Genomic DNA, 16,039 nt, shown 5'->3' with positions numbered 1-16,039 from the left:
TCGACTAGTCTAATGATGGTTGAGTTCTGAACTCCAACTGCAAGCTTCACTGCCAGCCGAATTGGCCTTTTTCGAGTGGAGATAGACGGTTTTAAAGAGAGAGAAAGGATGGAGAGAAAAAATAAAATAAAATAATTGCTTAAGGGTAATTTGGGTTTTTTAATAAAAATATTTAGTCAAAATTGATGATCAAGTGAATAATACATAGAGTTATATACAATTTTTTTTTCTTCTTCTAAAAGGAGTGTTTCTTGCATCAAAGTGGATCTTTCAACGAACTGAACAAACACGAAGAGGAAATGAACTTCAAACAATTTGTATTTCACTTCAAATGCCTTCATGTATCTTGTATCCCGTGCGGTATTTTTTGCACTTAACCCTTATTATTATTTTTAAGATATAAATTATTCTCCAATCTTATAAATTTATAATCTGTTCTTAGTGCAGCATCCGACTCAACAACATAGGGCCATGGTTCTAACCCGTTACCGTCTAACTCGAACCCGAAAGTAACCCGACCTGCGGACGCACTAGCAATAAAGCGGGAGGGTTTTTAGGGCTTCTCAAAGCTTCTACTTCAGTCTGCTCTCTCTCTCTACCTCCTCTCTCTCTCTCTAAAATTCAATCTCATTTGTGGTTGATTTCGCCGGCGATCTGAAGTATCACCGGCGTTATAAAGATAACAGTGGAAGTACATAGGGATAAGTGAAATGGCTTTGGCTTTCGATGAGTTTGGGAGGCCATTCATAATCATAAAGGAGCAAGAAAAGAAGACCAGGTTGAGAGGTCTCGATGCTCAGAGAGCCAACATTTCCGCCGGTAAAGCCATCGCTCGCATCCTCCGCACCTCCCTCGGCCCCAAGGGCATGGACAAGATGCTTTCCAGCCCCGACGGCGAAGTCACCGTCAGTAAGTATATATATACACATACATAAATAATCTACTTCTTTATATGTTTATATGTTCGATATTTGAAGCTGATTTATGTTGCTTGCCATTCTGCATGAATGAACTTACAGATGCTTTGTTAGTTGTAATCAATTAGGGTTTTGAAGTTTGATCTAACTATAAATTTGGTGTTAGTATTTATGTGTTTGTACTTATAAAAAAAAAATTTATTTATGTGTTTGATATTTGGAGTTCGTTATGTTGATGCTTTGTTAGTTGCAGTCAATTAGGGTTTCAAGTGGGGATCTAACTATAAATTTGGTGTTGCAAAGATTCACGGTTCTTCTTTGATTTTTATTATTGTTATATGTATATATATAATCTCTCTTTATGTATATATATTTATATGTTGTATATTTGGAGCTGATTATGTTGCCTGCTATTCTGAACGAATGAAATTACAGATGCTTTATTGGTTGCTGTATAATAGGGTTTTGAAGTGTGGTCTGACTATAAATTTGGTGTTGGGTAGATTTACTGTTCTTTTTATTATTATTTTTTTGGTATTTCATTATTGATTTATTGGTTGCTCTTGTATTTTGTTGATTGTTCCCATGCTACTTTTTACCATTGGATCATCAGCTAGTGGGGCGAAAGAGTTAAAAAAAATTGGTTTATGTAAACTAAAAAATCAGTTCTCGTTAATTGTCAGAGGGATACATGGAATAATTAACAATTATGTTTTTTGTTGTTTGTTTCTTTTATTTTGCTTTATTGGGTATGCTAAATGCAGTTAACTATTGGACAAGTATTTATTGAAGTGCAAAGATTTAGCTGCATAATTGAGGTGAGTGAAGATGGGAAAGGAATGTTTGGACCATAAACATATTGATTAAGCATGGTAGCCAAGAAATCGTAAAAAATTATAAATATAAATACAAGGATTAAAGCTAGTGTAAAGAACATTTTTTTTTTTTGTAGTAATTTGTTTGTCATTATCATTTTAAAATGATGAACTCCTCCTCCTTTATGAAGTAAAGTTAACAACATGTCAGCAAAACCATCGATTTTATTTTTCTTTCTTGGGTTTTGAGTTTAGTAATAGAAGTTTTTGATTTTGTATGCTGCCTCTGCTTGCAGACTTGACTCTTGAGTAGCTGGTCTTATGATTGCAGTTTACTATTAAGATTTTTAAAGTACAACCAAAAGCCTTGTTTGCATTGAGAACTGTTGTAAACTAATTGAAGGATACCTAATAACTGAGATTTGTGTTGGTGGTTAATCAGCACATATACCCCAGCACATAAATGCAGGTATTTTTTGGATGTGATTGTGGATATAAAAAATTGCTCATAACTTCAAATGTTTGGTTTGGCTGAAAGGTTGTGCAATGCACACAGTGGGGCACTGCATGGATCTCTCTTTCTATTTCTCTCTCTTTCTCTGTCCAATTTTATTTTTTTTGGGTGTGGTTTACACTGTTTAAATTAAGTGTGCTACTTTGCATGAGCATGAAATAGCAGAAGATTATTTCAAAAAGTTTTGCTACCCATTTTGACAACTCCTTGCACGGGAAATGTGACTCTTCCATAAGTGTAATTGCGTCGTCATATTACTGCCGGTGTGCATTAAATTTTTATTTTTATTTTTGAAATTAAACCACTTTTTTTTTTTTTTTTCCCACCCGACAGTGTACGTACTTTGGATATGTAAAAGACACCTCATATATGTTCTGAAGCTTATAACTTTATTTAACACCCCAATTTCTCTTGTCAGTACTTCATTGTTATGTTTTCATCAGCTACCTCTTAGTGCATCGGTTGGTTTTAGCCTATATAGGCTATATTGCATTCATTAAAAATATATTTGTCCACCTACAGACCCCCCTCTTTCCCCCCAACCACACAAAAACAAGAGAAAATAAGAAAGAATAAAAGACGAGATATTGTATTTGTACAGTAAACTTATTCTTCGGTTTGAGCTTCCCTCACTTTTGTTATTTCGACGTTTTCTGTCAGCAAATGATGGTGCAACAATCTTGGAGCAGATGGATGTTGACAATCAAATTGCGAAGCTGATGGTCGAATTATCACGGAGTCAGGACTATGAAATTGGTGATGGAACAACTGGAGTTGTAGTGATGGCTGGTGCACTTTTAGAACAGGCTGAACGGCAGTTAGAACGTGGTATTCATCCTATCCGGATTGCGGAGGGCTATGAAATGGCTTCAAGAATAGCTGTTGAACATTTGGAGCATATATCACAGAAGTTCAATTTTGATGCCACAAACATAGAGCCTTTGGTTCAAACTTGCATGACTACTTTATCCTCCAAGATGTAAGTCTCCTCCCCGCTCCCAACTGCTTTTTATTTCGTTCTGTCAACAAAACACTTATTTTTTATTTATAAATATTTGGCAGTTATTTGCTTTCATACCCTCTTGTGCATGCTCATTGCTATTCATAAAGGCCTTTTGCTTTTTTGTTCTAGTTTGTGTTTACTCTTGTGTATCTTCTGCAATTTCCATGCTTGTTCTCTTTTCCATATTCTATTAATTAAATTTTGGTAAAAATATGTTTTCTGTTTGCGGCTTGCGTGCTTTCGAAAATTACATGGTACTGCTTACAATTCGTGGATTATGAATGTGCATTGTAGCATATTTTTTTTTGTGTCGACTATAATTACAGTTAAGTCTAATGGTTATTAAATTGGTCAAACTCACTAACTCAGGAAGCTTGAGGACAAGTATTTGACATTGATTTATTTCATGTAGGTAAAATTTATAAACAAATCGTGTAATTTTTAAAATTTCATTCTTGACATGTCTTTTATCTCACACTAGCTTGAGCTCTTCTCATAACTGGCCTTTGTTTTTTATTCTATTTTATTTTATTTTAAAAATAGTTTGAAGAACACAAGAGGTTTCCCTTCTGAGTTTTTATTATTCATACTAAATATTCTAAATTAATACGGTTCTTATTTTCAAGTGATGGGTTTAGCCTCTGTGAATATTGGTCTTCCAACAATATTTAGAGAAATTTGTTTTCTAATATTAAATTTTCCGAAGATATGCGACCAGGGCGGAGCAGGGCTAGACTGGCTAGTTGAGGGTGGGGCACTTAGAACGGGGATGGTGAAGAGAGGTTTTTCTAAACGGGGCTTGGCGGGGCCAGGAGGCACATATGACGTGTTTTTATTGGGGTTGGGGTGGGGAAAGTGGGTTCCATCTGATTCCCACCACATTTTCATCTCTGCTTGTTAATAGAAGTCAATTGAGTCCTTCAGTTATTGTTGGAATGGTCCCGGCTTAAACATATTTATCTGATTGTAGTATTACATCAACCATTACAGATAGTTATATCTTTTTCTTTGTTTCAGTATTGTGATTCAGTTCCTTTGGATCTTATATTGCAGTGTGAATAGATGCAAGCGCAGTTTGGCTGAGATTGCTGTCAAAGCAGTTATGGCTGTTGCAGATTTAGAGAGGAAGGATGTTAACTTAGATCTTATTAAAGTGGAAGGGAAAGTCGGTGGGAAGTTGGAGGATACAGAACTAATTTATGGAATCCTTGTTGATAAGGATATGAGCCATCCACAGATGCCAAAGCAAATAGAAGATGCAAAAATTGCTATACTGACTTGCCCCTTTGAGCCACCTAAGCCAAAGACAAAGCATAAGGTTGACATTGATACGGTGGAAAAGTTCCAGACTCTACGTGAGCAGGAGAAGAAGTACTTCGATGATATGGTCCAAAAATGCAAGGTAGAATTGCAGCTTAAATTTTATGGATGTTTGCCTATAATATATAAAATAATAATGTCACTTTACAGTGCAATTTACATATCTTCCTTTTAGATTGTATTCATATTTTTATTCTCATTGTGGTTCTGGTTGATTTTGTTCTTCTATGGAATGTCATAATGACTTTATTCTATTATAAAAATAGTAATATACAAGCTTATATTAAACCTAGGTTCACTGCTGCAACAATTAAAATGCATTATCTAGGGCAAGTTTTCCAGATTACTGTAGATTTGGGTTGATGAGGGACCCGATTTTCCTCACAACCTGGCTCTGTCTGAATTTCAGGATGTTGGTGCTACCTTGGTTATCTGCCAATGGGGGTTTGATGATGAAGCAAATCACTTGTTAATGCATAGGAACTTGCCTGCTGTCCGATGGGTTGGTGGCGTAGAGTTAGAGCTGATAGCAATAGCCACAGGTTTGTGTTAAATGAGCTTTTTAATCATTAAATATTTTCTATCTCTTGCTCGTACAATTATATTTCCCTTTCTACTTAGTACTTACAGTTGTATTGATGTCTTGTTTGTTTAGGTGGGAGAATTGTGCCGAGGTTCCAAGAGTTGACGCCAGAAAAACTGGGCAAGGTAGTTTTGTTAATTCTCTTCTGTTTTCCTATTTATGTAATTCAAGGTGCCTTTCTCTTATTACCTTTTTTTTTTTTTCGTGTGTGTGTGTGATGAAGATGAATAAAGTTTATTATTTTCGGCTCCAAATCGTAGATGGGCTGCACTACCAGATTGATGGTTGCCACCTATGAAAATGGATAATACTGTGTTCAACTAGGACATTTTTTTTTTCATAAGACATTTAGGGTAAAAACTAGGCGTACCATGACAGATTCCAAAATCAAACGGTTTGTCCAGTTAGTAGGTTGGTTTAATGATGAATTTGAAATTCTAGGGAACTTACACATCACATATTTCTCCTTTATCATAAATTTGGGTTATCTTTTAAAAAATTCAATCTTAGTCATTGTGCAGCATAATTGGTTCTAAATTTCAAATATGGATTCTCTTATGCTTATTTTCAAGTTTTATAACTTCACACAACTTGCTGTCAATAAATTACTTTTGTTATTTCTTTCAAGGGGAAATGTTTTGCTTCATCAAATGGCCTATCCATCCCCATGTTCTTTGTTTTTGCTATAATGCTCCTTACGGATAGGGCTGCAAACGAGCCAAGCTTTCGACAAGCAGCTCGAGCTCAGCTTGTTAAGGGCTTGGTTAGTGTTCGTTTGTTTAATAAACGAACCAAGCTCAAACAGAATTTTTGTGTTCGATTAATAAGTGAACCAATCTCAAACACCCCTCTACTCAGCTCGTTAATTCGTGAACATGTTCGTGAACAAGCTCGCTTATAGGCTTGATTTAAGCTCGTAAATATGTATACTACATACATGTATATATATGTATGTACTTATATACTATATAACTTCAAAAGTTTGGGCCTTACATTTTCTTTTTCACTTCAAAGTTTTAGCCCATCCAAACCTAGCCCGATCCAATCCATATAAAAGTAGAACCAATCATTTTAAAAATTTAAAAAGACCATACCCAATCAAATTGAAACAATCCAAACCCAAGCCCACACTCTGAAGCCCATCTATATAAATCCTTCAACCCTCATATCCCCTCATGTCATCCCAATCCTAGCCGCAGCAGCTGCTACTTCCATTTCACTTTTCTCTTTCACTTACGCTTCCCCTCATGTCTCTCAATCCAAGTCATCACTCAATCCAAACGCAGATCCATAGTTTCAACTTGTTTTATTTCGATAGCTCCTCCTCCTCCTCCTCATCATCATCATCATCATCATCATCATCATCATCATCATCATCACCACCACCACCACCACCACCACCACTTTTACAGAAATAGTTTTGCACCCAAAAGATCACTAGTAAGTTTTCACACATTATATATATAGATCTTTGTAAATTTGTACTCTAATATATATATATATATAGGTTTTAAATGTTAAACGAGCTTTTCTGGGCAAGAAAAAAAAAAAAAAAAAAAGAGCTTCGAGCTCGGCTTGAATCGCTCTTGAACGGCTTCGAGCTGAGCTCTAACACTGTATTGCGAGCTCGGCTCGAGCTCGAGCGGAGCTCAAACACCCTTTTCTAACAGCCCAGCCGAGCCCAAACTGCCCACTACTCGGCTCGGCTCGTTTACAGCCCTATTTACGTAGTCTTCTTTGGTTGCTTATTTATTTATTTATATTTTATAATCATGAAGCTTGGGCTTGAAGTAAAAAAGCTCACCTTCTGCACTTAGCTTGCCCCCCCCGGCATCTCCTTCCTTTCCAATCTCATTGTGCACAGACACACAAAGTACTGCAAATGTGTCCTATCCCTGAACCATAGGGGACACATTTATCTGATATATTGCAAATAATAGTTGATGAAGGTATGCAGTTGCAGATAAGAAGTGCTCGTTGCTCAAGATAACATTGTATTGTGTGCACGCTCTTTATGCAATGAATGCCATCTTGTTGTATCGTGTTTAGAACATGTGGGAATTCTGACATCTGATTCTATCATGGTCTACAACTCTTATGAATATATCATTCTAATCTTGATTATTGTCAGAGTATCCCGTGCTTATTATGTTGAAGCAGCATATAATCTGCTGCATTGCTTCATCTTAAACTCAGTTTGATGTTTGTTAATTTATCTGTCTCTGTGTCGCTTCATCTTAAACTCAGTTTGATATTTATTAATTATCTCATTACACTGCATTTTTGCACAAAATGAACCATTCTTATATATATATTCTTTTGCTCGTTTTAGGCTGGTTTGGTTCGAGAAAAATCATTTGGAACCACAAAAGATCGAATGCTTTATATTGAACACTGTGCAAATTCAAGGGCTGTAACCATATTCATTCGTGGCGGTATGTTTATATCCTTCATTCTATTCCGGTCACAATCATTTTCTTTTTGGCTTATTATATTTGTTGGAACTAAATATTTTGTATGATACATGTTCTAAATACAGTTTAGAATGATATCTGCCTTATACTTGTGCTTTTAAAAAAATTATATTGTCTTCCTGGTTATGATATTTGTAATTTCATACTTTTTATATGTAAATCTGTCTGACGTGTAGGACTGGTTTGGGTTAGTCAGTTTCCTCATTCTTAAATAATAAATGGTTTAGCATTCTCTCTCAAGTCTTATGTTTAGCCCTAAGGTATGGCACTATATAATTGAATGCCAAACAGTTAATTAAACTTTTTCACTTGCGTTTCAAACCACTTTTTCTGAGGTGTATGAAATACTAAAAAGAATGGAACATCTTGTGCATTCTCATTTTATGAAGCATTTTATTGCATTCCCTACAAACTTTATCTGGAAATGTGAAGTATATATTGGAACTTGATCAGGAAAAAAATATTTATTTTTGGTTTTCCTTTGGAAGCCAGATAAAAATTTACATTGCTTCCAGTTTTGGTGTGGTGATTGATTGCTGAAGTAATAATGTCTTAGTGTCCATGACTTGGCGTGAACCATATAGAAGATTTTGCAGTCTTGACTGTTAACAACTTAAGTCTACCGTGGATACCTCTATAAGGCAGTCGTATGCCCGTAGCCATATCAAATATTAATACGCTCCTTGGATTCTTGTGGATAGATTTTCAATACTTCCCAAACCTATCCATACTCTGAAAAAAAAAAAATCTTCATTTTAAGCATGTATCTCACACTTCTCAAATACTTCAAGGCACACATATGATGCAATTTGAATAATAAAATGCAGCATTTACCAGAGAAGAATTATTGTTAATAATATCATGGTGTGATTGTTAGAAATGGACACAAAGGGGTTTCGGATACTTAGTCTTTCTTAGAGAAGAATATAATGTATAATTTCGTTCAGAGTCCATAATCATGCAACATAATTTATATTAATTTAGAAATATGAAATATGGTAGTAGCACTGTTTTGTCATACTTCTTTTTATAAAGAAATGTTAGTCATAATACAGGTATATAACATGATAAATAGTTATGGTACTAAATTTACACTTGATACATTTTTTTATTTTTTATTTTTTAAAACTTAACAAAGAAATATGGTACTAATTTATATGGTACCTAAATGTTTTAATTTTAGACATATTTACATTCAAACAATCTATAAATACATGAATACATCGAATCACTTCGTCTATTGAATTGTGTCCTTATTCCGTATCTGTGTCCATGCTTCATGAATTCAACATATTAGAAATGCTCGTATTGGCATTATTTATTGTAACTTCTTGTTTTGTATTTGGACAAACTATCTGATGGCATATTTGGTTCTTAGTTTGAATTAAGATCGGATGGCCTTCTCTAAGTCATTCTTTTATCTTCTGAAATAAAATTGTCTGGTCATTCTTTTCCTCATTAAGCAACTTGGGATAAAGTATCTATCTACATGCTTATTCAATCTAACACATGAAAGCCAAAAGAAATTGGACATAAACATGGAAAAAGTGTAAATTGACAGTATAAGAAAAAAGATAAAGACCAAAAGAAAAATGGGATTATGGCGCCAAAGTAGAAGCAATCTTGAATGTATGCAGAAGAACTTAAATTGGGTTCTGTTATTTGATGTTGCAATAGGTAACAAAATGATGGTAGAGGAGACTAAGCGCAGCATCCATGATGCATTATGCGTGGCAAGGAATCTCATTCGCAACAATTCTATTGTGTATGGCGGCGGCTCCGCTGAGATTTCTTGTTCAATTGCTGTGGAAGCGGGTGCTGATAAATATCCTGGAGTTGAACAAGTACCAAGATTACATTTCTTTTTCTTTCTTATCGTTTTCATTAATGAATGTTAGGACTTAGACCTTTTCCTTTCTGTATGCAGTATGCCATTAGGGCGTTCGCAGATGCCTTGGATTCTATTCCCATGGCACTTGCCGAAAATAGCGGTCTTCAACCCATCGAAACATTATCTGCTGTGAAATCTCAGCAAGTCAAGGTAATTTGAACAAGCTTGTCACTTTGGTCTGGGGCATCTCTCTCTCTCTCTCTCTCTCTCATGTTCTTACCATTTGAGCGGTATGATCTTTTAAAAGGCTGGTAATGATAATCATTTATCTGAGCATCATTTTGAATTCAATATGCAGGAGAACATACCCTGGTGCGGGATAGACTGCAATGACAATGGCACAAATGACATGCGAGAGCAAAATGTCTTTGAGACACTAATAGGGAAGCAACAGCAGATAATGCTTGCAACACAAGTTGTGAAGATGATTCTAAAGATTGATGATGTTATCTCCCCTTCTGATTACTGATATGTCAGGTACTTATTGCCAAGTTTTGCTTCGCGTAAATGGTGGCCACATTATACTGTCGGCTCATATGGCAACTCAATTCACTTAGCCCACATGTTTGTGGGGGGGTGAAACTTCTTCATACGTCTCATCTTGTCTCATCCTGGGTTTACTTTATTGTGTTATTATATGATTCTGTATGGTTGATACACTTGATTTTGTTTTACTTTTTGACATTTATAAATCTGTTGTTGGCTGTTGCACTTTCTGTCAGCTTCTTTTTAGTGACATATTAACAGATTTAGAAGAGTGGAAAATTTTCTTTGATTATTTATATATTTGGTATTTTTTTACCTGAGAAAGTTAGATTAGAGTTTGCTATAGCACAAGAATGTACTTTCACTCTCTCACACGCACCCGCACACGCACTGTGACCTCACATTCTGGTTCTTGCATCCTATAACAGTAGGATTTCCCCACCCTTTTCCTTTCTTTAGCAGGAGCTCACGTAGGTGATGTTAGCAAAGTAGCATAGCATAGAATTTACATGGTAGGAATGGACGTTGAAAAACCGTTGTCAAGTGGGTGCTGATGGTCCCTAATGTCCGTTAATAATAAAATTCTAATAAACTTGATATATGCGCGAGAGAATTGGGGGTCCCTATGTTTCTTAAGGGCAAGTGGTGTAGTAACTTGCGCAGCAGGTACAAAGCAGATGGTGATGGGTCCTTATGTATCTTAATAATGTAGTAGTACTAGCTTTCGTTCCTTTCGAACCAGATACCATGGTTCATGGTTGGGGAAACCGGCCGAGGACACGAGAGGACGAGAACCGTAACAGTTTACTTCATTTAGAGTTGGATGGTACAATCTGCAAGTTAATAGGGCTTCTTGATGTACATTTTGGTACATCATGCCTCTGCTAAGAGAGATGCTAGAGTTTTTGTCTCCATTAATAATGTAGTGATAGTAGTACGTAGTGCCTAGTGGGCCCTTGGGTGCCTAATAGTTATTATCTTGGCCCCGCCAGTTTAGACTTGAAGGAAGATATGTTGGAATAGAACTAGAAATTTTTGTCCTGAAGAAACCACCACCACCACCACCACCGACACTTCTCTAAGCAAAGCATTATTTTTAGCAATTTGTGGGTGAGAAATTTAAAACAATAATTCTAAGGTCGGTTGTTTTTGAAATATATAAGATGCCATCTAATTTTCCTTTTTTTTATTGGAATTTGATGGCTCTGGCAAAAGTGTTGTCCTATGTTATTTCAAATGCTTGGTCAATACATTTAAAAAGTTTTTTTTCTAAAAACTTAATAAATAAAATGGACACATCTCCAAATTGTCCAACTTATTTTGAAGAAAAGTTATCATGCATATTGTTGTCATAACCAAATATACACTTATTTTAACCAAAAGATGAAAATATAATTGTAACCATTGAAGTACATAGAAAAGTAATAGTAGAATTATATAAAATTATACTTTTGCCAAACAAATGAGCTGAGATGTGCACAAAATTATATGATAAAAGAGATTTCTGACATGGTGAATTAGTTGAGATATGCAATAAAATTATCTAATAAAAAGTATTCGACAAAGAATTTAATATTTTATTTTATTTATTAAAAATGATTTTTGTTAAGATTTTTGTCAACAATTCTTGACAAAATTACGTCTCTCGTGAGATTTTTGACATGGTGAATTAATTGAGATATGCAATAAAATTATCTAATAAAAAGTATTCGACAAAGAATTTAATATTTTATTTTATTTATTAAAAATGATTTTTGTTTTTTTCACTGTAAGATTTTTGTCAACAATTCTTGACAAAATTACGTCTCTCGTATTTGTATCGAGTTTAACATTCTAATAATAAACGAAAATTAGAATCCAATTGCTATTTTACACATTACCTTGTGTCTGGAATGAGACAATATAATATATTAGAAAAAGTTATCATAGCTTATGTTACAAATGTGACTACCACCTTTATATATAGGCACTCTGGATCAAAATGCATTAACAGCCATGGTTAAGATTTAGCTTCTAGAACCCTTCATCTTTTACAATCTTCTCCAATTTATGAATTTCTACAAATTCATCAATGTTCTGGAATACACTACACCACACTCTATAGTTTCTTATTATTTCTGGTTGATTGAATGTTTAATTTAAGAAGCAAGAAATAAGAGGGACGCATCTCCAGACATTTCTTTAAGAAAGTTACCATACACAGTCATCACCAAATATACACTAAAAAAAAAAACTAGAAGATGGGAATATGATTGTAACCATTAAAATACATAGAGAAATAGTAATAGAATTACATTAAAAAAATAAAATTTTAGGTTACTCGTATGGCGAGCTAAACCCGAATGAGTGACCTAATGAATAAGGAGTGTCAACAGTAAACTAACTTGAAATCTATAATACAATAGTGTGACCCCCATGATTTCTCTACCAGAGGTACATGTACCAATGTTTTGATTCCAAAATAAAGAGCAGTCTAATTTTTCTTGTATTTAAGAGCAATGGAGGGCGTTTCATTGATACAGAGCAGTCATGTGGAGTCACAGTGATCACATTTATGATTTTGCATATGAGAGGTGACTGTGTCGTGTGATAACTAGGTTTGGTAGTGTGATTCATGGCACAACTTGGTTGTCTTGTTGCATCTTGAATGCTACTAGTATTTTTAAATTATTATTATTATTATTATTATTATTTTCAAAAAAATGCTGCTAGTATTATTTGTGATAATTGGGCCCACCATATATATCTACTTTTTCAATGAATGTTGTGGGTATAAAGTTTTAATTCTAGTCCCCAGAAGATGGTCCTATTAAATGACAAAAGCTACAGCCATTTGCTGCTTTATCTTCTGCTACATTGACATCCATGTACCATCCCATGTGAAGGGAACCCCCTATGGGATCCCACACACACAGTGACACACACAGTAATCATATATCTCTATCAACATTTCATAACGTTATATTACAAGAAATTTTTATTTATCAACACTTAGCTTCTCTTTTTTCTTTAGAACCCTATTAGGATTCTAACACACTTACACACACACACACATATATAATTTCTAAATGATTCTTTAACAGGTCGAGTTTGTAAACATAAAAGCAAAGGAAAAGAATTGACAATGAGAATAAAACAAAAGAGAACTATAAAATTTTACAAATTACAATTTCTTAGTAAAGGCAATTAATTGGCCTATTATTATTTCTTCCCTATGTTTTGTGGTTGCTGATACTTCTTGATAGTACTTCAGCAATGCGAGCCCTTCTTGCACCTAAGTGCACCTGCTCCCAGTGTTATCGAGCTCACGAGCGACGACGGTCTTGCACCCAAGCTCGACGCCTTGGCATAACCGGACGACGTTTCCGCTCCCGATGCTACGAAGAAGGCGCCATTCAACATTAGATCTCCTTCTGACCTCCAATTCCATTTTCTCCATTCACCCTCCGGTGCATCCTCGTGTTTGGTAACCTAGAAACCAAATGTTAAATGTCAAATAAGTTTGTCCTAGAAAATATTAGTAGTGCAATTAATTTAGTGGCATGAATAGTTATGTCACCAATGGGCCGGTAGATTAGCGGTTTCAGCCTCTTACTTTCTAAAAGGAGGTCAGGGGTTTAAATGTCAATAGAGACATGTGTGTGTGAGTACCAATTATGAAAAAAAAAAAAATGAATAATCATGTCCAACTAGTTGGGTCATCAAGTTAACCGAAGTCCCATCAAACCCTTAATTTTCACATGTTTATAAGCACTGAATCAGCGTCTTAGATTTCAAAACGCAGACAGAATGGATTATAAGTTTGTCAATTACATGAATAGTCATGCCCAACTAGTTGGGATTGTGATTGTCCTATCTGGGTCATCAAGTTAAACGAAGTCCTGTCAAATCCTTGATTTTCACACGGTTATAAGCACCGAATCAACGTCTTGAATTTCAGGATGCGAATAAAATGAATGGGATTCTCACCTGTTTGTTGAACCTGTCATTGGGAGCTAGAAATCTATTCCCTTGGCTGTTGATGGTAGGATCGGCACTGCCACCAATTGCATACTTTTCCCAATGAGTATAGTCATTGTTCACCACATGAAAATACCCATGTCTACATCTGAGAACAAAATTAGAGATAGCTAGGCATCAATACCTTGACCCCACTTAAAAACCTAATTGAAATAAATGCTCAACAAGTAGTAATAAAATAAAATAAAATAAAAATTAAATTGAGACATTGTTAGGTACACTACTTTTAATTCCTTTTACCTTGGCATTCTTTGTACAAGCCCTTCACCAAAATGGTTGAATGCTATGGTCACCTGCATGTTCTTGTCCTGTGTGTAGGTATCACTATGTCCCAAGAGCATGACCTTGTCATGGTGTGTCATGAAGTTGTTTGAGATGGTGATGGCTGTGGATCCATGAATGGCGTCAATCAGTCCATCATTGCAGTTGGACAGAGAATTGTGATCAACCCAAACATGGCTCCCTCCGAAAATCGACACCCCGTCGCCATCCGAGATCGTTCTCCACCCATAATGGTGAGGGGAGTTCCTCACGTTGGCATTCCCTCCTTGCTTACAGTCATGTATGTTTAGGCCGTGAATGATGATGTTCGTCACGTATTGTATGGTAATGCATGGCCCGCCGGCGATGTGGACGCTCGCGCCGCGACCGTCGATGGTCTTGAATGAGTTCATGATGAGCTCTTCCTTCAGCTGGATCACCATGTCACGTTCAAAAATGATCCATAGTGGCTCATCTTGGATGACAGCATATCTTAGTGTGCCTGGCTTGGGTGTGACAGCGTCGTCATCGCTGGAGTCCGTGACCACGTAAATTCGGCCATCTCTTCCTCCAATGGCCTGCTTACCGAACCCGATCGCGCAATCCGCTAGGCGTTGCCGGTTCTTCTCCCAATTGGGGTCGCACCGCCAGCAGTCATCGATCGGGTTTCCGGTCCCGCATGAGAGAAAACCTAGATTTCTTCTGGATGCATTGATTTTCCTGTAACAAAAAAAAAAATGTACCAAGAAAATAAGTTGTCACATTGCTAGACTAGTATGTGAACTGTGTGTTAAGCAAGTAACAACGTTAGTGAAGTGTCATACTCGTGTACTTCTTTTACAACTAGCTCAGGGTCTTGAACTGGTGAAGAGGAAATGGAGATTGGAGCTAGTAGAGAGAGAAAAAGTATAAGAAAGAGAGAGACAGACATCTTTGATCCTGTCTTGTTTGGAGAGAGAGAGAGAGAATGTGTGAGGAAGTTGCCTGGAGATGGGATTAATATATAAGGGAAGAAGCCTTTGAAAGGGGTGATTTAATAATAATATACTGGTACCCCACTTGTCTCACCAATTTCGGATTTTAAGGGGCCCAATTTGGTAGTTTGGGTAGTTACAAGCTTCAGAAATTTCCCATGTTCTTGTTAATTTTCGCACAGAGATATATTATATAAAATCAGCAATGTTTTGGGGTTTGTTTGTTTTAGTATTTCGAGAACAATTTTTATTTTTTAAAAAATTAAACATAAAAAAGAATTGTAAAAAATATATTTGGTTAACAGTTTTTCAAAACCTATATATATATATATATATATATATATTTTTTTTTTCATAGAAGTGCTTTCATAATCATCCGAACTGTTTTTTCAGTTCTTGATAATTGTTTTTAGAAAATAGAATCAAGGAAGTCCTTATTTTGGGTGATCCCCAATTTTGAGAGGGAAAAAAAAAACAGACTAGTTTTAACTGAATTTTTTGAAACAATTCTTAAAATCTATCAACTAAACAGATTTTGTACAGTTTTCTGATTTTCAGTTCCTATAAGTTAGAAAATTGCTCTCAAAAAATTAACTGAACTTACTTTTTGGTGATCCATATTACAACAAACCGTCACAAACCAAGAAATATTCACGAAACATGACAAAAACAAACCACACAAGACACAAATTTAACGTGATTCGACACAAGTTGTACTTAAGTGAAGATCCTACGAAAAATTTCACTATATGCAAAAATCAGGAGATTACAAATTTCAAAT

At 35.5% G+C, this 16,039-nt stretch overlaps 2 protein-coding genes across 2 annotated transcripts; one reads left to right on the top strand and one right to left on the bottom strand.

Annotated features, from left to right (window-relative positions):
- The first annotated feature begins 569 nt into the window (after positions 1-569).
- Positions 570-10,301, top strand: LOC132304222 (T-complex protein 1 subunit epsilon). Its single transcript, XM_059801801.1, has 9 exons — positions 570-909; positions 2,907-3,225; positions 4,303-4,651; positions 4,979-5,111; positions 5,225-5,277; positions 7,485-7,587; positions 9,304-9,470; positions 9,554-9,667; positions 9,816-10,301. Exons 1-9 carry the CDS (start codon positions 711-713, stop codon positions 9,984-9,986), a joined length of 1,608 nt encoding a protein of 535 aa, XP_059657784.1. The 5' UTR covers positions 570-710; the 3' UTR covers positions 9,987-10,301.
- Positions 10,302-13,134: 2,833 nt separating this feature from the next.
- LOC132304221 (probable pectate lyase 5) lies at positions 13,135-15,269 on the bottom strand. The gene is made up of 4 exons (XM_059801800.1): positions 15,109-15,269; positions 14,264-15,004; positions 13,973-14,111; positions 13,135-13,474 (listed from the first exon to the last, which is right to left on the bottom strand). Exons 1-4 carry the CDS (start codon positions 15,213-15,215, stop codon positions 13,253-13,255), a joined length of 1,209 nt encoding a protein of 402 aa, XP_059657783.1. The 5' UTR covers positions 15,216-15,269; the 3' UTR covers positions 13,135-13,252.
- Between the last annotated feature and the right edge of the window lie 770 nt (positions 15,270-16,039).

This window comes from Cornus florida, unplaced genomic scaffold (genome assembly GCF_030987335.1).
Source record: "Cornus florida cultivar Cherokee Brave unplaced genomic scaffold, ASM3098733v1 CherokeeBrave_3.0.0_Hap2_Chr04, whole genome shotgun sequence".
Taxonomy (NCBI): Eukaryota; Viridiplantae; Streptophyta; class Magnoliopsida; order Cornales; family Cornaceae; genus Cornus; species Cornus florida.
Note: the sequence above shows the minus strand (reverse complement) of the source record. Positions and strands in the feature narration are given on the sequence as shown.